Source organism: Muscardinus avellanarius, assembly GCF_963383645.1.
Source record: "Muscardinus avellanarius genome assembly, chromosome: 5".
NCBI lineage: Eukaryota > Metazoa > Chordata > Mammalia > Rodentia > Gliridae > Muscardinus > Muscardinus avellanarius.
In genome coordinates this window covers 26383455-26406874 of record NC_137790.1, presented here as the reverse complement: position 1 = coordinate 26406874, position 23420 = coordinate 26383455, and the positions used below count along the sequence as shown (strand labels likewise).

Below are 23420 nucleotides of genomic sequence, written 5' to 3'. Positions count from 1 at the left end.
CGTGGACATTTATCTTTGAGAAAACCAAGTGGATTCCAACTTTTGCCAGAGTTTAATAGCAAAGCTGTCACATTTTACACGAATGAGTGTGGAGTCTGCAGCGAATGGCAAGAGGGAGGCAGGAGGAGGGATGGGAGGAGGCGGCACTGCTGACTGGACTGTTTTCAAAGTGGCTTCAGTTTTTAGGGGAGGGGCTGGAAGCCTCCGCTTGGCAGGAGAGTCGAAGTAGTTAAAAATTATTACTAGCTAGGGGCCGGAACCTCGGGATGTGGATATAAAAGACCGCGCCTCCAGAGCAGAGCGCCTGCTGCTGCTGCTGCTGCTGCTGCTTCTCCTGCTGGGGCTGATACTGCTGGGAGAGGAAGACCCGGGCGCACCCGCTCAGCCCCTCGGTACAAGGAGGCCAGGGAAGGGAACGTTTGGTCCAAGCTGGGGTTCTGCTTCTCTTCTAGATCAGATACGAGACCCCCTAACTTCTCTCTCTTATCCCCAAACGCGCACTCGCGGGGCTGTGCGCCCTAGCCAGGTACCCCCGCGCGCAGCCCAGGCTCGCCTGCAGGAAGGTCCCGCCGGAGGCGATGCGCGCAGTGGCTGGGCCGGCTGGGCTCCGGCGGAGGGAGTAGGGCCCCGCTGGGAGGGAGGCAGGGAGGCCGCGGGGTTAGAGCTGTGAGCTGCGTCAACGCCGAGGCCGCCTTCGCTCCACGAGACACCTGCTGCTGCAGCCTCACCGCGATGATGCGTGCGGTCTCCCTGCTGCTGGGCGCCGCACTGCTCTGCGGCCACGGAGCCTTCTGCCGCCGGGTGGTCAGCGGTGAGTCGGGGGACAGTGAGGTGTTGAGTGAAAGCCTGACCTGGGGTGAAGACTCACTTGAGGGTTGAAAACCTGTAGCGGGTAGGTGATCGGGAAGAGGAGGGGGAAAACACAGAGAAGTTTGTTTATTTATTTATTTATTTATTTATTTATTTATTTATTTATTTTTATCGAAGTACCTAGCTCAGTAGCAGTGGAGCAAAGCTCGTGGGCAATACAGGTTTTTGTTTTGTTTTGTTTTTGTCTTTTTCTAAGAGCAGTTTCCATTTTCTTTGTAAAATAGTTGACCACAAGGCAGGGCTGGGCACCTGCAAAAGGGGCGGGGTAGGGCGGAGGCAGATCAAACTGGGACCAGGAGCCACTCACTGCAGAGATGCCACCCCCTGTCGGTCTGGCTTAGTCCAGGCACCAAGGCCACATGGAGAAGTTCTGAGACCAGATCAGTTCGCCGTGGGTCGCCCACCACTGCGTGGGCAAAGCAGCCTTTGTTCTCAGCAGGAGAAAGGAATGGTGGACAGGTCGTTACGCCTTTCCTTAGCACACCTCTTTCCAAGTTAGGGAAATCTCAGAAAATTAAATCAGCCTGGGTTGAACCGGAGGTGTGCTTGGTGCAAAATGCAGAAGGTACAAAATTAAGTTTGTGGATTAAGAGCAAGAGAAATAGACCAAAATTGGCCAGCTTCCCACCGTGGTCTCCGGGTTTTTCTTTTTCTACGTTCAATCTGTTGAGCAATTTATATCATGTGACCCTCTCTTACTTTGGGAGCAAGTGTCTCTCTGTCTCTGTCTGTTTCTCTCTCTCTCTCTCTCTCTCTCTCTCTCTCTCTCTCTCTCTCTCTCTCTCAGAAGGGTGTAAATTTTCAGTAGCCAGGAAAAGAGTGGAAGAGCTCTCCTTATGAAAATTCCTCGCCGTGTCCGCTAAGGTGTTAGAATAAATACCTGTGGGACTTATGTGGGTGTGTGTTTTAAGGGTGAAGATGAGTTTTTTTTTAACATTAAAAAAGCATACGTAGTCTTTTTTACGTTTCATGCATCTGTTCAACTGTTTCTAGATGTATAACATCAATTTATGACAACGTGTGACAACAACTTAATCAGTTGTGAAGCAGACCTTTAGAAATGGGCGTATTGAGCTCAATTGATAGTGATGGCCCCCTCAGCAATTTGCAGTGTTCCACGCTGTCGGGGCATAATTCCTGAATGTGTAGGTATTGATCACTCATTTTCTTCAGGCCATACAGAAACTGACATTAGAATCTTTTCCTCCCTGACTTAGCTGAGAATAAAGAGTACTGGTTCTATGCTTATGTGATGTTGTGATTACATAGCTACCTGTCTTTATCAGAATTATTCACCAAGTACTACGGGTATGTTTGTCTTCATCATTTTAAACTACATAATGATATAAGATCACAAGGCATCAGTAAGAATATTTTTAAAATAATTACTCATGCAAATGAATGATTATCAGTGACCATGCTTAAAATATAAATTCTTTTTTAAGCAAATAGAAATGCTACATTCACTTGAGTAATACTTTAAATAATACTCTTTTGATGTATTCTTGTTCATGTGCCTCAGAATTTCAAAGGAGAAGAAAACATAGAACTTCAAAAAACAGAACTTAAGAAAACTCTTAATAAAAAGTTTATTTTGTGTTCTCTTAGTAAATAAATTATCCCAAGCCTTTTGCTATGTCTTCCTGGAAGTGACATCTGGAAAATTTCTAATTAACTGAACATGATATATTTGATTTAGCATAAAAGATGATGTTTATTTGATATTAAAACAATTGCTTAGTTATGTTTTTCTGATGAATAATACGTCTTTAGTCATAGAATTCACATTGAAGTTTCAACCATCTGTAAGTTGATTTGTGACTTTTTTATGCCTTACACACTAATTTTTAGGAAGACAGATTTTAGCCACGATGGACTGCTTCTGGAGTAGCCACATTCTGACATGTTGGAAACCATGTATTCTAACGGGTCTGCTGTCTGCCTAAACCTCTTCCTGCCACTAGGGACGGTTGACCAAGTCTCCTTGCAGGTGTCTGAGAAGAAATGAAAAGAGCAACTTTGGAGCCATTATTTGGAACATACTTAGAACATAGGAAGTGAAATTTCTACTTGTTGAATTTCATTACAATAATTTATAACTTTATGTAGTATATTCAAATAATCACTTACATTCACTCCACCCCCTTCTCAATACAGGCACTCAAAGATAATTCTCCATGGAAATTATTTTAATATTTTAAAATATTAAGTAAGATGTCTTCTAGTATTTTTATACATGTTTATTGGTGCATTTTAATCTCACATTATAATGCAATTCAGAGTGATAATGGTATCTATGCACAGAGCACTTGGTGAGCTTGCTTTCCCCCGGCTTCATTCCCACTTCCTCTTTTTCCCTGTAGCTGATTTTGAGATTGGCATTGGTAGTTTTACATATATACATAAAATCAAAAGAAATGCCTACTTTCTCCCTTCCCCCACCAATTTTTTCAGTCCTCTTTTGGGCTAGCTCCCTAGCTCTAATAGAGTTCAGAAACTTATTTAAAAATGAGCTTAAAGGATAGGAGAGGAAGAAGGCTGAGGTTGATTAATGGAGGAGCTACACCCGAATATGTGTAAAAGTATGAATATAGCATGGTCAACCTGACACTCATTGTTGGGAATGGGGGAAGGGAAAACGGGGGTGGGGGGAGAGGGCACCAAGCACAGTTTAAATGTATACCATTTATTTTCAATTAAAAAAAATAAAAAAAATAAAATGAGCTTAAAATATTTTAGTAACAATTATGTTGCAAACATCTTCTGACCTGTAAGATCTAATAGTTCTGAACAAAAATAAAGAAGGGTTTTGATACATGAATGTGCAATAAAAATCTATATCCATGATGATAATAATGAAAGAGTATTACTGCATTTATGATTCTACATGGGGAACTACTTTGAGGAACTTATACCTGTACTAATTTCTTACTACACAAAGGGCTGTGCAGGGAGTATCTCTGAGGGTTGCAACACTTGGTTTTTATAAAGTAGCTGATAGGTAATGGCATTTTCTTCAGGACAAAGGTAAGAGGATTTTTACTTATGGTAAATTCAGATCTGCAAATTGACTATATATATATATATATATATATATATATATATATATATATATATCAGGTGATATTTGAAATATTTTGAGGTGATGGGTTCAATTATTTATTTTACTTTTTCCTTTTAGTGCACACAGAGATGGTCCCCAACTACCTTATGCTACAAAATGGCATTAAGTGTACTTCATGGTATCTCCAGATTTCTCTAGGAAACTTTAATATTCATTAGTTTAAATCTCACTCCAACTGGCCTACATTTTATTTCAGATAGTGTGTGATTTAGAGACTACTCTTTTAACCACACAGATAATGTATAATACTGAAAATTCATGGGTGATGACCAATACCCTATAGGTTAATAAGATGTAATAGCAAAAAAGATATAATAAAAATTGCTGAGCACATCTCAAGCTATGGAACAATTTCAGACATCTAGAAGCATAAAATGATGACAGTGCAGTTTTCAAAGATGCAATTACTTTAAGTATCTTTTGGGCAAGAAGGGACCAAATTAATCTTATTACTAGTTATTTAATAAATGCATTTATCATAGCATTAGTGTGTGTGTGTGTGTGTGTGTGTGTGAGAGAGAGAGAGAGAGAGAGAGAGAGAGAGAGAGAGAGAGAGAGAGAGAGATATTCAGGGGTATTCTACCTCTGAGCTACATCTTCAGCCTTGTTTTATTTTTGAAACAGAGCCTCAGCAGGTTTCTGAGGCTGGATTTCAAACTGAATTTTTTTTTTTTTTCAGTCTCCCAAGTACTGGCATTGCAGGTATATGCCACCATGTTTGTCATCATAATTATAGTTTTGTTTTTATAACTTTTTATGAAGATAGCCATATCCATACACTAATGTTATAAAAGAGACAATGATATATAAAGAAGTTTAAAGAAGATATCCAGTTGATAATGTTTCACTATTTTTTTACTATTTTTTTTTTTTTTGGTGGTACTGGGGTTCCTGGAAGCCCTTCTACCTCCGGGCTACACTCCCAGACCTCTTTTTACATTTTATATTTGGAAACAGGGTCTCCTAAGCCAGTGCGCGAACCTGCGCGATCCTCCTGTCTCTGCCTCCCAAGCGCGGGGATTACAAGCGTGCGCCACCACGGCCCGGCATTTTTTTACTATTTATAATTGCCTTCTGTTCCAAGCAGTCTCATACAGGTGGGCAGATGCGCATAATTGTGGGGTGAGATTGTTTCTGTACCAACGCTATGACACAGCCTGGCAATTTTAATACAGTTATATTCTTTGTATTTGGAAAACATTCAGTTTTGATCATATATGCTTAAAAAATCTCAGATAGGTGTTCCCTATATAAGCTCTGATCTAAATATTTATCAAGTAAAGTCTATTAGAAACTATTAGTCCGTGCACAACTCCTTTTACTTAGTAGTGCCCAGTAATTAGTACTTAGTAATTAGATCACTATTAGTGATTGTAACAAAGATTGCATGTGCAGTGTGTATATTCATCAATCCCTTTGTTGATTAAATATTTCATCATTACATTATATTTGACACACTGTGGAAGCAATATAGAAATCAGTATAAGTGAATGGCAGGGCTAGATAACATAATTTCAAACACTGGCTTTGGCATCTGTGAACCTTTTTTCTGCTTCCTTTGTCTCACTTTAAAAATAGGACACAAATACCTACATCATAGATATTTTGGAAGAACTAGAAGTCTTCAGACACGATTGGGTATGCTGTGCCCTGCATAGAATTCTATCCCAAGAGGATAGAAGAAGCTGCTTGATGGCTCTGTTCTTAGAGCTGAAGATTCCTGGAGGCAAAAGCAACTTTTTCTAGTTGATCGGTCTGTCAGGGGGACTTTCTCTCCATCTATTACCAGAATATCTCTTTTTCTAATTTACCCAGATACATGAATTGCACTGGAAGTGAGGACTCTACATTATTGATAAATGCCAGGCCATAATTATCAGGGCTTATGTAAAATTTATTACCACTCTCATTTTTTAGGTAAGAGAACTGAGGCAAAGGAAGTTTATTTAATTCCAAATACCCACAGTTCAACTGTAGACCTGGGATTCAAAGTTAATTCTTTTTGGTTGACCACTTGCATTTATCTGTTACAGTTACTCAATTTACTGTTTATTATTCTAATCTCTTATTTCAAATAACAAGATAAAATAAAAGGAGTCTCATTCCCTTCTCAGAGAGTTTGTGGTGTTTTTCAGCTGGAAAAGCAGAACTTGCTGCTGTTACCATCATCCATAAAATGACTATGACTACAAATCTGGGTTCTTTATCAATGTATAAAAACATATCCCAGCTGCAGTACACTCTGAAACTAATGATAAAATCCATATTGTTGATGTTTCTCTTTTAGGGCCCTTGAAAGCAGAAAACTTCAGAGCATTCCTTTTCTTTTTCATTCAAAATTATTGACATTGCTCCAAGAGGTCATGCTACCATGCACATGGCCATAATAATAATAATAATAATAATAATTATATATATATATATATTGTGATTTTTGAGGGAGTTCATGAACAATTAAGAATAAATTATTTTGTAGGATATTTTTTGAAATGTCCGTCCTGCTTTGGAGAAGATTTACCATCTAGATGGTCTTTATAATTTATTTATTTTTACTTTTATCAGTTAAAGATAGATCATAATTGGGCACCAGGAATTTGTAATATGTTTTCTATGCTTTCATAGGAAAACATGATTTTAATTCGATGCACATATAATATGATATGTTTGATTATAGTGAGACATAAGAAAAAAGTTATTACCTTCATAATTAACTACTGAACATTCAACTCTAAGAAAGTAAATAATATAAACAAAATAAAACCAAATTATAGATCTTTTCTATTTTGGAAGAAAAAAACTGCCATGACTTCACCAGTTTGGCCCCGCTTTTATATCATTGCCAAAAGCAGTTAAAGCTGTTCCAATAGTTAGCTCTACAGAAATTTCCATAACTCAAAAAAAGACAAAGCCATTTATTTATTGGAATGGTAGCAGAAGCTTAGTTATGAGTAAAAGGAATATGTATTTTATTAGTAATTTTAAAATTATCTCTAAATTTGTGTGTAGGTATGTGTGTGCACATATGTGCATATGAAACTAATATAATTGAACATTTTTTGTGATTTTTATAATTCAATGCAGAAAAACGCAAGTATTTAAGTGATTCTTAGATCTGAATTTTATATAGCTCTTTGTGTACATTCAAAATCTGTTAAGAATAACTGCAAAGATATTACCTTGCATTTTATTTTTCTCCATGTTTCTAGCATTTTAAGTAGAAGATCTTTTCTCTGTTTGACAAAAAAGTTCCAAACAAAGTATGGATGCTGGGTGACGGTTACTTAGAGTTAGTATAAATGTGAATGTGACATTAGTGGAATCGAAACTACTATGTTGTTCTCAGAATACTTACTCATAAGAAGCAAAGACAGGTTTTATTTCAATATAATATTTAAAAGAAAGAGTCAGGGAATTCTCCACGTGGTCTCGAAGAACAAGACAGGAGGCAATAATAATTTGTCTCTGGAAAGGTTAGACTTTTTACAGAAGTGGGAAAGTTGCTTCCAGAAGATCTGCATTAACAGAACTTTTCTGGGAATTAGGGCAACATTTGTTTCCCAGCTGTTGGAGTTCCACTGTGATAGCAGCCAAATGGGATCAGCTGAAATGCTATGAGAGTTTAGTAGCTTTTGTTGCTGATGATTTTGTGCAGCTCGGACCAAATTTGCACAAGAAGGTGGAAATCAGTAGTAACATAGGATTGGATGTTAAGAAATTCACAGTGTCAGCTTTAACTGATTATACATATATAAGCCATAAAAATTGTGCAATGCATCTATCACTTCTTGGAAACTGCCTTGCTGGATCTGAACTGACAGTGACTTTTTATTTAAAAGTTTGAAGACACAGCTGATATCCAGGCAATACTCATTGGAGTTAATATGTCTGTTCAGATTTATAATTGGCTGCTGTCCTGATTCCCTGAGGGTTTTCTTTCTGTGCAGACATCACAACCTCTAATTCTTTATCCAGGATTCATGGAACACTCCATTACCCATGACCAAAGATCCCCTTGGATAATAAGAGTCCCAAGTCTGGCTCTTGTCTAGTGCTGAGGCACTATTAGTTGTCAGTTATTTTAAATATAATTTCTGTTTGTACATTTTTATTATTATTTCTTTAAAAACCAACATAGTGGTGTTGGGAATTTCTATATGATACTTAAGGCTATCCTATGCATTTTATCAGAAGTGCTATTTTAATTTTAGAAATGGGTTAATTCTTGTCACCACTGTATCTACACCATGGATAAATCAGAGTTGTAGGTAACTTTTAAGATACCAAAGCTAGTGAGTAATGACTTTTAGCATATAAATCATACCCCACCCCTATATTTCTTCTGGCTTTGCTACAAATATATGCATTTTACTGATTAAGCCATCTATGTTTTTAAAATTTTATATCTTATAAACAATCTTATTGAAAATTTTTAACATTTCAAAAGTTCTGGAATTAAATCCAAGGTTGAAAGTTCTTGGAATAAAAAACTGGACAAATTGAAAACTCAAGGGAATGTAATTAAGATCTATTTGGAGACTTGGAAATATGTAAAGGATGTAGTAAGTGGAAATAGAAACAGAGCTTACTTCTAAAATACAGGCATAAAAATGTAGGCTGAAAAGCCTTATTAGAATTTAACCAGGAGCGACCATTTTAAACAATGAAGTCATCACAAAAACTAATAATATATAAGAAAAATTTTTAAATGATGCAATATTTATATTAGAGTCAGCCACTGGTATTTCTGTCAGCTTCTCTCAAAGATTATTTTCAGACTGAAGTCTGAAGCTTCCTCCTGAAGTTTCTCACTCATTTACCATGGTCATTTGCATTAAAGAGTTACTTTTCATTAGTAATTAGTTTAGCCAGTCAGTGTGACGCTCCTGATCCCACATCTCAGTTATTGAGACAAAGGGGACAACTGGGTGGCACTGCCATCATCACTATTTAATTAAATTAATTAATTAATTTATTTATTTATTTTTGTGGTACTGGGGTTCCTGGAAGCCTTTCTACCCCCGGGCTACACTCCCAGACCTATTTTTTATATTTTTATTTGGAAACAGGGTCTCTTAAGCCAGCGAGGCTGGCTTAGAACCTGCGCGATCCTCCTGTCTCCGCCTCCCAAGCGCGGGGATTACAAGCGTGCGCCACCACGCCCGGCGCCCTCATCACTATTTTATGTTCTCAGCTTGTGTCAAAATCTCAAATACCTATCACTCAAACTCTTTTGGGGGGTTAATGGCCTTCTGCTGAATTCTGTTCCTTCCTGCCTCTGGGCCTCATTAATAGCTAATTTTGGGGAGCGGGATGGATGTAATACACTGGCTCAGTGTGATGTCCTTTAATTAAAAGCACAAAACTTGAATTCTGTATTATTATTTTTTTTGGGGGGGGTTAGTGTTTATGTATCTAACACCCTCTCAGCCCCTGTTACAAATAGAGCACACAATTAAATATGTAGGAGAAAAGGTCTTCAAACCCCAAAAGTTTGCTTATTGTTCATGCTGATGAAGTTTAAGAATTAGTAAGAGCAGCTGGGCGTGGTGGCGCTCCATTGTAATCCCAGCATTCGAGAGGCGGAGACTGTAGGGTCACTGTTCTCCTACAGCCTCAGCTACTTAGTGAGGTCCTTTGCAACTCAGTGAGATCCTGTTTCAAAAATAAAAAGGACTAAAAAATAGGGCTGGGGGCTGCGAGGCAGCATGCCTCTGGGTTCCTTCCTCAGTACTGAAAAAAAAAAAAAAAAGGAGGTCTTAAATATTTTCTTGAATGTCAGTGGTTGTTTTGATTAGTAAAATAATTTATTTAAAAATATATAATACCTTGTAAGGTCAGTAGATATCAGGATAGGTGGTTAAATTGAATGCCTTAATATAAAAAAAACTTTTAAAATACACATATGAAATAAAAAAAACATTTAAATTACTTTTTTATAGATTTTGGACATTTTGGTTGGTCCTGGTTTATATTAAAAAACAAAAAAGTAACAAAACCATCAGAAGCTTAGATTAAATTAATTTGGATTTAAATTTAAAGAAATTTTAAGTTTGTGGCAGTTTTAAAGAGGCCTCACTACTTTTATACTTAAAAGTTTTAGTTTAATACTTAAAAGTATTAAATTAGTTTTATACGTAAAAGTTTTAGTTTAATACATGAACTTTTATTTTATTTTATTTTATTTTATTTTTTTTGTGGTACTGAGGATGGAACCCAGGAGCATTCTACCTCTGAGCTACACCCCCAGACTTTATTCTTTATTTTGAAACAGGGTCTCACTGAGTTGTGAAGGGCCTCACTAAGTAGCTGAGGCTGTCCTGGAACTGCGATCCTTCTGTCTCAGCCTTCCGAATGCTGGGATTACAAGCCTGCACTACCATACCCTGCGAACATGAACATTTTTAGGATAAATTTGAAGAAGCCATTGTTATTTAGTAGGTGTTTAATGTACAAATGGATTAAAGATGACAAATCATTTGTTCTTAAGTCTGCTAAATATTTATTACCTTATAAGTTTAGGGTTAATCATTTTTAACTCTCTTTGAAAGACAAGCTTATCTAAATTTCAGCCCATCTTTATCTCCATCCAAATGATCAGAAAGGCAATCACTAGCCATTGAGGAGATTTTTCTAATTCCTTTATTTCATGATGTATTCATTCCAACTGTTTTCTAAGTCTGCAGATTGTTTAGGTTACATTTATAATTCCTTCTTGTTTTTAAATGCTCAATCCTCTAAGGTTAAACTTTGGAATTTTTGTTCACAATTTATGCCCTATCATAAATATTTCTGTAAAATGAGAGAAGATTCTGGCCTAGGAATTAGAATTAACACACAATTTTCCCAATGAAAACAGAAAGTTCTCAAAGAATGGGCAATAAGATTTAACTGTGATGATTTTGCTTTTTATTTTATTGTGTTATCAATGGAGAAATGCATCCTCTGTTTACAAAAGAACCCCTGAATAATACAATAAGTACAGATATTATGAAACAAAGCAAACTCTAGTCATGAGACACTACATACATCATGTAAAATCAACAGTCTGATTTCCACATTATGAAAACTAGAATTTAAAAAGTCACTATGCAGAAGAGATCCACGTTTCCAGCCTGGCAAAACTTGGATGCAGTTACAAGGAAATGTTTCATAAACTTAAGTTCTCCCCAATTTGCAAACAAAATGACAAGACTAAATCTGTGCCTGGCAATTTAAATCTAACACTGAGGTAATGCAAAACACATAGATACCTTGTACACTTTACCTGTTAGCTATTTTTTATTTCTTAGGCGGTGGAAGAAAGGGAAAAGTATTCTGGACATCATAAAGTCATGGTGGAAAGAAAGCCAAAGGGTCACACTCCAACTTCAGAAAATTAAAAGGATAGGGGAAAATTTAATTAATTGTAGTTTAATATAAAAATGGGTATGTAATAGAATGAAGAACAACAGAGGACTCAAAGTATGTACATCAGAAAAATCTGGTAGGTTTACTTTGTCCAGATTTAGAAAAGGCAACAAGATTTTTTTTTTCAAAGATAATGACTACTCTAGAAGTCTATTCTTTTGTTTCTGATATTATGTTATATAAATTAATTGCTCATTACTATAATTACCTTCATTCCGGCCTCTAATTTTTAGTGGAGTACTCTGAGACATATGTGAATTAAGTATTTGTATTGCAAATTTCCTACTTTATATCTTTTTCAAAACTCCTCAGGTAAAATTGTATTGTTTTAATTTACTTGGTGTGTGTGTGTGTGTGTGTGTGTGTGTGTGTGTGTGTGTGTGTGTGTGTGTTTAGGGGGATGTTTTTACTGGGGATTAAATGCAGGGCCATCTCACTCTCTGCCCTTTTTTATTTTTTGTTTTGAAATGGAGTCTCACTAGGTTGCTGAGATTCCTGCAAAGTTACTGGGACTGGTTTTCAAACTGTGGTCCAAGTACTGGGCTTACTGATGTGTGCCACCAGGTCCAGTTACTTTTTTTTTGATAATTAAATTCATTTATGAATTATAATTTTTTTCACAGATTTTATATTTTAGCTCACTTTACTATATATATACCAGAGATTCCTTTAGCTACTTTCACTTTCTGTAATAATTAGTTTATAAAATATAAGCCAGGAGAATTTTGACTTTTCTTAGTTTTTTTAAAGTGCTATGTATACAGCACTTATAGAAGAATCCAGACTTATAGACAAAACAGTTTGCATGAGTTAAAAGTAATAGGCTGCCCAGTTTGTGGTGGTGCCTGCCTGTAATCCCAGTACTAGACAAGCTAAGACAGGAGGATTGCAGATTCAAGGCCAGCCTTAGTAATTTAGCAATACCTTCAACAACTTGGAGAGACTCTGGTTCAAATAAATAAATAAATAAATAAATAAAATAAAAAGGATTGGGTAAAAGCATGCTTAATAGTGTGTTTCTTCCTTTGATGAGTTATTTAGACTATCTTAACTTCAAATATAGTCTACATGGATTATTTTGATAGGTTTTAAACTTAATTATTAGTTATCATCTTATGAATATAGTCCAGATAATCAGCACCTGGATTTTTTTTTCAGGCCAGAAGGTATGTTTTGCTGACTGGAAGCATCCCTGCTACAAAATGGCCTACTTCCATGAACTGTCCAGCCGAGTGAGCTTCCAAGAGGCACGCCTCGCCTGTGAGAGTGAGGGGGGAGTCCTCCTCAGCCTTGAAAATGAGGCAGAACAGAAGTTAATAGAGAGTATGCTGCAAAACCTGACAAAACCTGGAACAGGGATTTCTGATGGTGATTTCTGGATAGGGCTTTGGAGAAATGGAGATGGTCAAACATCTGGTGCCTGCCCGGATCTCTACCAGTGGTCTGATGGAAGTGATTCCCAATACCGGTGAGTATGGATTTCTGGTAGTCTTGTGGTACTCAGGAAGGATGAAAATCAGAATCACTTTGGCAGAACTACGTAGAAGGCCTGACTCTAAACATTCCTGTTGCTCTCTACCTACAGAAACTGGTACACAGATGAACCTTCCTGTGGAAGTGAGAAGTGTGTTGTGATGTATCACCAGCCAACTGCCAATCCTGGCCTTGGAGGTCCCTACCTTTACCAGTGGAATGATGACAGGTGCAACATGAAGCACAATTATATCTGCAAGTATGAACCAGGTAAGGGATATCTCTGGTAGCCATAACAGATTTTGTGCACATTTGTTTGCATTAGGTTTTTGTCAGTAAGCTTTGTTTCCTTTGGTCCTTATGAGTTTGTTTTACCAATAAATACTGAATCACCTTGCGGCTTTTCCTATTACTCAATGTACATTGTTATACAGAAGATCTCACAAGGAACTAATTAGAAGGAGTAAGAGAAATTTCGGGAAAGGTATCTTCAAGAGAAAAAATTACATCTAAAATCAAAACCATATTGTGTTTTTGTAATCAGACCTTATGACCAACAAATAACTATTTTTTATATTCATAAAAAGAACGTAAAAAGAACGGATAGACTAACACATGGAGCCACAGTTCTTCAGGTATTTTCTGTTGAATTTAGGGGAACAAGGCAAGTTTCCACTGGCAGGTTAGCATCATATGACATAGAGTGGGCACCTGGTCCTTGTAAAATCTTACTGATCATAGCTCCCTCCACCATCGTTTAAAAAGTAGGGATATATGATATACTCTCCCTCCGGTTTCCATTATTTTAAGTATGTATTCTTACTTAGCTTGCTTTTGAAACCTTTAATTTCTGGCCATATATAGAAAATAGGAAGATTTTAGTGACCTGAACTAAACTATTGTAGTTTCCTGCTGAAAGCAAATTTGAATTACTTTGAGTAGAACACCTCAAGTGAACTAACTTGATTTTGACTAAAAGAAGGACTAAACAAAACTGTGCAAACGATGCTTTGTTAATCATCTGGGAAAGTGAACTTAGATCCTTAGGCTTTGAGGATTTTTGCTTTGTTTGGTTTTGTTTTCTCCTCAGTGCATGGAGGTAGCAATTTAACTCTTCTAAAGAGCTGTCTGCTTGACCTCATGCTATGTTCTCATGGAAGGCAATTATGAGCAAAGACTGCTGCTTCCATTATTCTCTTGCGATTACTCGATTCCTTTTCTCATAAGACTGTGAAGCACAAGGGATTATCTGGATTAGACTCACCCTTCTCTTATGTTTATCCTGCTTTTGAGTATATTAGCCAACTTTTATAGCCCTAGTGAGTTTATTCTTTAACCTCCGTGGTTGCTAAATCCATCATTACCCTCCTGGAAGCTCTTGCGAAGCTAAATCTGTTATGTACTTAGGTTCTTTCTCTTTATTTTTCTGGTAGACAAATATAAAGTTAATATCCTCTGGAGTTTTAAAGTTGCAAGTCTGTACTTCAAACCACTAGATGAAATAAAGAATATGTTATACAGTATTTTTAATACAACATTGCCCTTTCTTTTGGGTCATTAGACCAGATATTTGACCCTTTGTTTTTCATTTGCATTCAAACTTACAACACCTAAAAACATTAGCAACCTTATAATCTACTTTTATGTTTTGTATTAGTATTCTAGGTTTACATTATTCATGTGTGTGTGTGTGTGTGTGTGAGAGAGAGAGAGAGAGAGAGAGAGAGAGAGAGAGAGAGAGAGAGAGAGAGAGATAGAGAGAGAGAAGAGAGAGTGCATTTGTTGTGTTTGTGTTATTGGAGATTGAATCCAGGGTTAGTCTACCTCCAAGCTACAACCCCAGACCTATTTTATTTATTTATTTTTTGAAATATGTTCTCAGTAAGCTATGGACAGCCTTGCTAAGTTGCTGAGACTGGCCTCAAACTTGTTATCCTCCTGTCTCAGCCTCCCAAGTACTGAGTTACAGGTGTACTTGTAAAAGTATTTAAGACATAAAATTATTCTTTATTTCTTGCATTCTAACTAAATTCTCAGCTAAACTATATTTATTGTAACATCTTTTATATATTTACTGTTTTCTAGCATATGTACAGGGTTATAGTTGCACTTATAAATGTGCTCAGGATTTCTATTCTTTATTTTACATACTATTTTAACTATTTGTTTTCCTAATTAGCGAAGCATCCTTGAGCTTAGTGCCTACTTTGTAAAGGCTATTTGTTGGACTATGTAGTCAGTGCTTGAGTTATAGTGAGGGGATTAGAGGAATAAAGAGTATAACTAATTAAAATATATAAATTATAGCACTGAGTATTTTAAAGTTTATATCTAACTTTACTAGAAGTTGTATGTGGTATGAATTTTGTTTTATTTCTCTGCTCCTACATGCCATTTATTAGCATAACCAGTGACATGAAAAGTGGTAAAAAAATTTTCACTTGGTTATGCAAAAACTGAATAATATATTTTTAAGTTTCTTCCCCTCTCCTCCTTCCCCTTTTGCATTATTGGCCTATGACTTGCATATTTATTCTTTGGGTTGACCAATATCAACCAAAAAAGTCTCCATGGAGTTACTTCTGAAGCTAACATTTTTATTAATATTACTGTTTGTAATGTTGGTTTTAGGTTCTAAAAATACCTTATATGGAATTATGTTTCTAAGAGTTTATTTAATTATCAATCACATTGAGGTTTGCTAAAATTATTTTCAAGGGAACCAGTTCTATGTTGATAAACTGCATTTGCTTAGTAAATACCAGTTGACTCCCTGCAGTCACAGGATGACTCATTTTGGTAGATGAGTGAGAATAGACTAAGGTGAACCTGAAACCTATGCCAGGCTGTCACAGTATCAAGGCTAAATATGTGAATGTATCACTTCAGATTCCACTGTGATATGTATTGCAGCAATAAGATAGTAAAATAAAATTTTAAAATGATGCACAATCCTAATAAACAGCGGTCTATAATTAAACTGCCAATGAGTTCAGACTCTATCACAGTATATAAGTAGTGAACACTACTCTAAAAATGCTTTTATATTCTAAAGACTATATAATTGTTGCAGGCTACTCTTCCCCCATCAGTTGACAAAAATATAAGTAAAGAATTGCATTTTAGAAACAAATGAAAACAAATTTACAGGGTTTTTTACTTATAAAATTCACTTACCTAAATTATTAAAGCAACAATTCTTTTGGGTAAAACTATGTGAGACAGAGTAATATCAGATCATAGTAAGAAATTTCAGTATTTTTGAAGTGTTTCACAATGGAAGAGATCTCAACTCAAAAAGCTCCAAAAGAAACAACTTGTCCACCTGAATCTATCATTATTATTACTTGAAGAAATAGATATGACCACAAAGCAAATGTAAGATTGGCATTGTTTATGTGGGACAGGAATGTGCTTTGAACATTGTCACTTGAGTCTTGAATCATCAAGTGTGTGTGTGTGTGTGTGTGTGTGTGTGTGTGTGTGTGGTGCTGGGGGTTGAACCCAGGGGCATTCTACCTCTGAGCTATACCCCTAGCCCAATTTTTTATTCCTTATTTTGAAGCAAAGTCTCACTAAGTTGCCGAGCACCTAACTAAGTAGCCGAGGCTGGTCTCCAACCCAGACCCTCCTGTCTCAGCTTCCCAAGTAGTGCGATTACAAGCATGCACCACCTCGCCTGGCTTGAATCATCAATTCTAAATCCAACCCATACACAGTCTTCTGCCAATTATGATTTCCAGGAAAATCTAAAAATTACTTTGATATTAGCAAATAAATCTTCTTTGTTTCTCTTATGTTCACAAATTCTCACTGCTTTTTGCAGGACCTTTTGCCCTCTCTGTCAGTATTACCTGTAACAGGTTGTGAGTAGCATAGACTACTAATTGCTAATTGTAGTCTGGGGTTGCAGAGGAAATTCATCAAGTGGGTCTTTTAGTTAAGTATAATTATTTTCTCAGCAACCTGGTGTTGGCTTCATTGTTAGATAAATTTATGTAAGTTTAAATCTATAGTTGTAAATTATTTGGAAATCAAAATTAAGATGTTTTCAGTCTTTTTTATTTGTTTGCATTGTTAAATTTTATTAATAAATTATTTAACTTGTTTAATTATTAATTTTTATTCTTATACTAATTATTTACAGAGATTAAGCCAACAGACCCTGTAGAAAAGCCTTACCTTACAAATCAACCAGGAGACACCAATCAAAATGTGGTTGTTACAGAAGCAGGTAATTGGTCCTTGCGTCTTACCTCTAGCAAATATATATGGAACTTTATTTTCCAACACCTCTTTATGTTCACCTCAGAGACATTGTTCTTGCTGCTTGAGAAAATGCTGCACTAAAAATAGACCTATGGAATTTACTTTTGAACCAGGTTTGAAAAAATTATGCAGTTGCACTTTTTGAGTAGAAGAGCCTGTTTTTCTTCTAATTTTTCACTCTAAGTGGATGTATTTTATCCTAAACTAAGTAATCCACATTAAAATCTGTATCCATAAGGAACTTTTCAAGAATATATAGGTGTGGTGATATAAAGTAATGTATTCGATGAACTTCAGACAGTGTGAATGTGCTGGTACATATTTATTGATTGACTGGGTTGGATGGGGTGAGGCATAAAACAAAATTTAAAGATTTTTAGCCTTCACCAATTTCCGTGGTGTAAATATTCCTACCTGGTTAACTTCAGGGTACCAAAATGGCATTGCTGCACAGCATTTTGGAAGAGATACATACAATTAATGTTCCACTCCTTGGCCTCTAACACACTGCTTTTTACTAAGGAAACAAAATGCAATCTCTAATGCAAATTGTGCATTAGTCAGAAACTGCTCTATTTAGCAGGTCTCTTTTTGGCACAGCTCTCTGCCAATTGGACAGAAAACCTTATTTAGTTGTTTTGTGAAGATTGAGCCAAAGACCTAACACCTCAAAATCTCTCAAGTAACTCAAGATCCATAAAAGGATAGGCCATACTTAACATTATTTATTAGAGATTATACTAGTGTTTTGAAAAGGAAGTATTAAATGAATTCTTAAAAAGGCCTGTAGTCACCTGTTGTATGCTCAAAAGAAGAGGTGAAAGCATAGCAAACTATTCCCAAGTTACCCCATCACTAGACCTCATTAATTTTTCATCTGTTAACAAAGAAAGTGATACGCAGTTAAGTGAATAGTTTGGTTGGCATCTGATTCACTAGAGTTATATATAGTAGTCACAACGAGGACTTTTGTTTATAAGTTAAATTCATAATTGTTTAATTTGCTTTCCTTGTGAAGACATGATATCAAGACTTAGTACTTTACATTTTTTCAGATGCCGGACTTTAAAAGCATTCATGACATCTAAACCTAATTAAAGATAGCAGTCAGTAATTACATTCAAAGTATTTTCTCTGTTGTGAGGCTGAAAATATGCTTAGCAAAATCATTTCATGCTGGTGGGATTGGCTTATGCATTTAAAAAAATTTTACTGACAATACCTAACATTATTAAGTGTGGTAGAACAGGATTAAATAATAATTCATTTTAGAATTTAATTAATATCATATCTTTGTGCCTCTGTAGTCTTATATCTTTAGTTATGACCATATAATTACTTAGCATTTACATATTTTAGTGTAATTTCAGAAAGTGGAACTGAGAATTCTGACTAGTCTAGTTATGTAATAACTCAATAGTGATTTGAATAACCATTATTCTTTAATAATCAGTGCTTACTTCCCTAGTAATGATTGAGAAGAATGAATGAAATGAGATAGATAAGATTACTAATATGTTTATAAAAATTAAACCATGTCTGCTGGGCGTGGTGGCGCACGCTTGTAATCCCAGCATTCAGGAGGCTGAGACCAGAGAATCGCAGTTCGCGGACAGCCTCAGCTACTTAGTGAGGCCCTCTGCAACTCAGTGAGACCTGGTTTCAAAATAAAGAATAAAAAAAATAGGGCAGAGGGTGCAGTTCGGAGGTAGAATGCCCTTGGGTTCCATCCCCAGACCCCCCAAAAAAAAATTTAACCCATGTAATAACAGTTTTAATTATGGAATTGAATTAGAGAATGAAAATCACTGCAGTGCAATTTTATTTTTTAATTTTTATCAAAATATGAATTATCTTTTCAGTATTTTGGAATAAGCTTTATTGATGATTCTATTTAACTTAATTAAATATGTATAACATTGTTGTTAGAGTCTTTTCTTAGCTATCTTTATACACTAAGACTGTTTTATCTTTGTAGGCATAATTCCTAATCTAATTTATGTTATCATACCAACAATACCACTGCTCTTACTGATACTGGTTGCTTTTGGTACCTGCTGCTTCCAGATGCTACATAAAAGGTAAGCAACGTATGTGTGTATGGACGACTTGAAAAACTTTAAAACCGCTTCCAAAATGTTTTAAAATATAGGTGTAAAATTAATTATACTTAATTTGTCTTTAAAAGTTTTGATGTTTATATCTGCCAGTACTGATTCAGGATATGGAATCTTGTAAGACACACATTGATTATAGGAGTCATCCAGTATCTCATTTAATCCACACGAGCCTTATGATGTTGATGCCCTTTTGTTTCTGGATTTCAGTTGGGAAAAGATGGCTTAGATGGCTTACTTACTTTGCTTTGAGTACCATAGCTAGCATATATAAGAGATTAGACATTTTAATGTTTGTCAACTTATAACACACAGTATATTATACTATCTCTTGATAATTAGGTATAAGATTAATGCTAAACCTTTCCATCTGAACATCAAATTATATGCAAAACTTTTGTGTGTGGGGGGTACTAGGGATGGAACCCAGGCTCTTTCTACCACCTAGCCACACTACCAGATGTTTTTTATATATATATTTTTGTTTGGAAACAGGGTTTCACTAAGTTGCTAAGAGCTTCACTAATAGCTGAGGCTGGCTTCGAATCTGTGCGATCCTCCTGTCTCATCCTCCCAAGCACTGGGATTACAAGTGTGCACCACTACACTTGTCTAAAATTTGTTTTTTTTTAATAGATGCATTTTGTGGTACCATTTCAAAATTCAAGACATATATTTCTGCTTTATTTCAAAAGGATATTTTAAAATAGGAAATAAAGTACAATGGCAAAAATAGGTCACTATTTCGCAGGTGTTTTGAAATAAAATGCTATTTCTTAGCAGCTAGATTTCTGAGCAATATTCTAGAGAGATAGAGTTTTCAATATGTGTAAATCTTTAAAATCAAATATAAATATGTAAAATAAAGAAGTTAACTCTCTTGGGTCTAAATAAAATCATGCTTGCTAGAATAAACTAAATAATTTTGTCAGTGTTTTAAATAATAATTGATCAAAAGAATACCTCTCACAGGGAAGGGTCTGTAAATGAAATAAATTTTTATTGGTATATTACAGTCATACATCTTAATGGGGTACATGATGTTAGAGGCATACATGCACACATCATTCATTCAGCCCTTGCTGAATTTCCACCCCGATCTCTCCTCCTGTTTCCTTTTCATGTTTTTCTTAGTGATTGACTTTGATAAGTTTGTGAATATATATCATGTACATTCGGAAATTTTCCTCTTTCACTCCAGATGAATAAACCATTTCTCTCTCTCTCTCTCTCTCTCTCTCTCTCTCTCTCTCTCTCTCTCTCCCTCTCTCCTGGGGGTGGAACCCAGGGGCTTTCTATTTTATACTTTATTTGGAAACAGGGTCTCACTAAGTTTTTGAGAGCCTCACTCAGTAGCTGAGGGTGGCTTTGAACCTGTGTGATCCTCCTGTCTCAGCCTCCCAAGCACTGGGATTACAGGCTTGCGCCACCATAACCTTTTGATTTCACCTTCTTCTTTTCCTGTACATCAAAAACAAGCAAATAAAAGGTCTGAAGAAATCACTTACTAGCCAAAGCCCTAGACAAAATAAATACTTGTAAATTCTCAATGTTTCAAGTAAATCTTCAAAGGTATATAACCTATAGTTAATTGGATATTAAAATATTTTGAATAATGGCAAATAGAACCTGGCAAACTAATACTCTATTTTATGTTCTCTTGGCTTTCTTATATAGGGAACATCGCTAAAATTTGTTTCTCGCTATTTTGTACAGAATAAGAACAATAGTAAATATGTAGTTTCTTGTTCTTATTCCTAAGACAATAAAGATGATTTCTCACTGTAAAAAGTAAAATAGTGGAAGGAGGATTGAACATAAATCCCCTCTTGTCCCAGCTACACTGTTAAGGAAGACCCGTAAGTAGCAAATCAGCTTGAAAAAAATGATTTAAAAATATGGATTAGGTATTCTCATTTGTAAAGTCATAAGTATTAACGTTCCAAGTAACCGTATTTTCTCTAAAGTTTGTTTTTTTTTCAAATAGTATAATATTGTAGAGATTCTATTCAATCAGAGTCTTCTAGGTTTTTATAGCATGAAGATCTGTGGACTTTTCACTTGCCTGAAATTTTCTGAGTGAGAAAATAAACCAAAATTGAACACTTCCAGATGCCAGAATTAGCTAGTACTTTATTCATTCTTAGATCCTCCCCCTTTTCCTTTCTTCCAGGAAAGCCAGGAGAAACATCATCAAAGACTCAACTCCATTATCAGCTGAGTGCCTTGCAGAAAGTTTAAATTCCAATCTGGTATACATGATGGTTTCTATCATTCCATGTCATGTTCAAAATAACTCTTTTCCCCTTAACTGGTAGTAATTATTAAATCAAATACTAATTTGTACAAAAGCCACCTTAATGACTTAATATTTTTCTATTATTGACAAAAATTGTGCTTCTAATAAACTGTGTCCACCCTATCTCTATTTCTATTAGATGACTTTATAGAATAAATTTGTTAATATTATTTATTTGGAGAAAAATCTATGAAGCATACCACTTGGATATAATAATTTATTAGTCAAAAAGAGGTAAAAGAAAATTAAATGGTTTTTAAAAAATGTAATGATCACCTGCATTTGTGTTCTTTTGTCTTTGAAAGAGTTCCATGATATCTGTGGCTGGTAAGGATCGGGTGGAGAGACGTGTGGGGATAGGGGCAGAGGATGAAAGCCTGGGGAGAGGAGTTCTTCAGGGGAAGAAGTAATCAAAGACCAGAGTGAGCCAGGTGTGGTGGCGAACGCTTGTCATCCCCATGCTTGGGAGACTGAGACAGGAGGATCGCACAGGTTTGAATCCAGTCTCAGCTACTTAGTGAGGCTCTCAGCAACATAGTGAGACCCTGTTTCCAAAAAACATATATAAAAAAGGTCTGGAAGTATAGCCTGGAGGTAGAAAGCTTCTGGGTTCCACCCCCAGTACCACAAAAAAAAGGGGGGGGAGGCACAGAATACTGGATCCATCCAGTGAGAGAGCACCCTCAGGAAAACTAGACCAAAGTAATCTAGATCTTGACAAGTAATCTGAGGGAGTGAGGATAACTTGAATACATTTATGAATAGATATTTCTGCAGGTGCCTGAAATGTGAGCATTAATGAAATTGCAGAAGAAGAATGTCTAGCACAGCCAGGAAATGGAACTCAAATATTCCTAAAAGTATCAAAATTTACTTCTGCTATTGAACTCCATTGGTTTAAAAAACCGAGGTACAAACTTTAGCTTGCAGGGACCAAGTGACTCAGTATAGAACAACAACAACACAACAGCAAAAGCCATGTGCGAGGTGCAAGTTTGTAATCCTAGCATTTGGGAGACTGAGACAGGAGGATCATGGTTCGCATCCAGCCTCAGCTACTTACGGAGATCCTTTGAAACTCGGCGAGATCCTATTTCAAAAAATAAAAAATAAAAATAAAAAAATAGGGCTGAGAGTGTAACATGGAGGTAAAATTCCCCTGAGTTTCATCCTCAGTACCACAAAAAAATAAAACACAAAAAGAAATTAATGGGAAAAGAATAGGGAGGTCCTTACATTTCACAGCATTTGTTTTGATAATATAACATTAAATATGACAATAATTCATAGCAGGGTACTCAAAAAGCAGCATTTCAAAATCTGTTGGCCAAAATAAATAGGGGAGAGTCAATGGGGAATAAAATGGAAACTTTAGTTTGCATGGGCACATTTCCGTCTAATGTATCTGAAATCTGAATTATGAAGAGTCAAACATAAAGATGCATTTCTGTTTTCCATAATTCCTAAGAACTATTTGCCATCCTCACACATTGAAATAATTCAGAATTTTTTGTAGGTGTGGAAAAAATATGCTGACGAGAGAAGAAGGAGTCTTTTATAAATAAGTGACTGAGATATCTCCATTTGGACCAAGACATGCTCTGTTTGATAAGACGTTTTAGAAACTGAACTTATTTTTTTATGTTTTTCAGTAAAGGAAGAACAAAAACCAGTCCAAACCAGTCCACACTGTGGATTTCCAAGAGCACCAGAAAGGAAAGTGGCATGGAAGTATGATACTTCATTGACTTGGCTTCAGAAAAAAAATAGTTTTATAATTCTGAATCAATCTAAGGAATGGCATCAGAACATTAGCTTGGAATGGCTTGAACTCTCAAAGGATCTGCAAGATGAACTGTAA

The 23420-nt window shown here is 35.9% G+C and overlaps 1 protein-coding gene across 3 annotated transcripts; it reads left to right on the top strand.

Annotated features, from left to right (window-relative positions):
- Nucleotides 1-732: 732 nt before the first annotated feature.
- CHODL (chondrolectin) lies at nt 733-23420 on the top strand (the record flags this gene model as incomplete). Of its 3 annotated transcripts, none has more annotated exons than XM_080696029.1 (6): nt 733-811; nt 12560-12869; nt 12987-13144; nt 17037-17108; nt 19122-19224; nt 23212-23296. In XM_080696029.1, the coding sequence occupies 6 exons, from the start codon at nt 733-735 to the stop codon at nt 23294-23296; spliced, it is 807 nt and encodes a 268-aa protein (XP_080552155.1). The 3 variants fall into 3 exon arrangements, with proteins under 3 accessions (XP_080552155.1, XP_080552154.1, XP_080552156.1); XM_080696028.1 differs by having other exon boundaries at nt 17022-17108; XM_080696030.1 differs by lacking the exons at nt 733-811; nt 19122-19224 and having other exon boundaries at nt 12604-12869; nt 17022-17108; nt 23212-23420.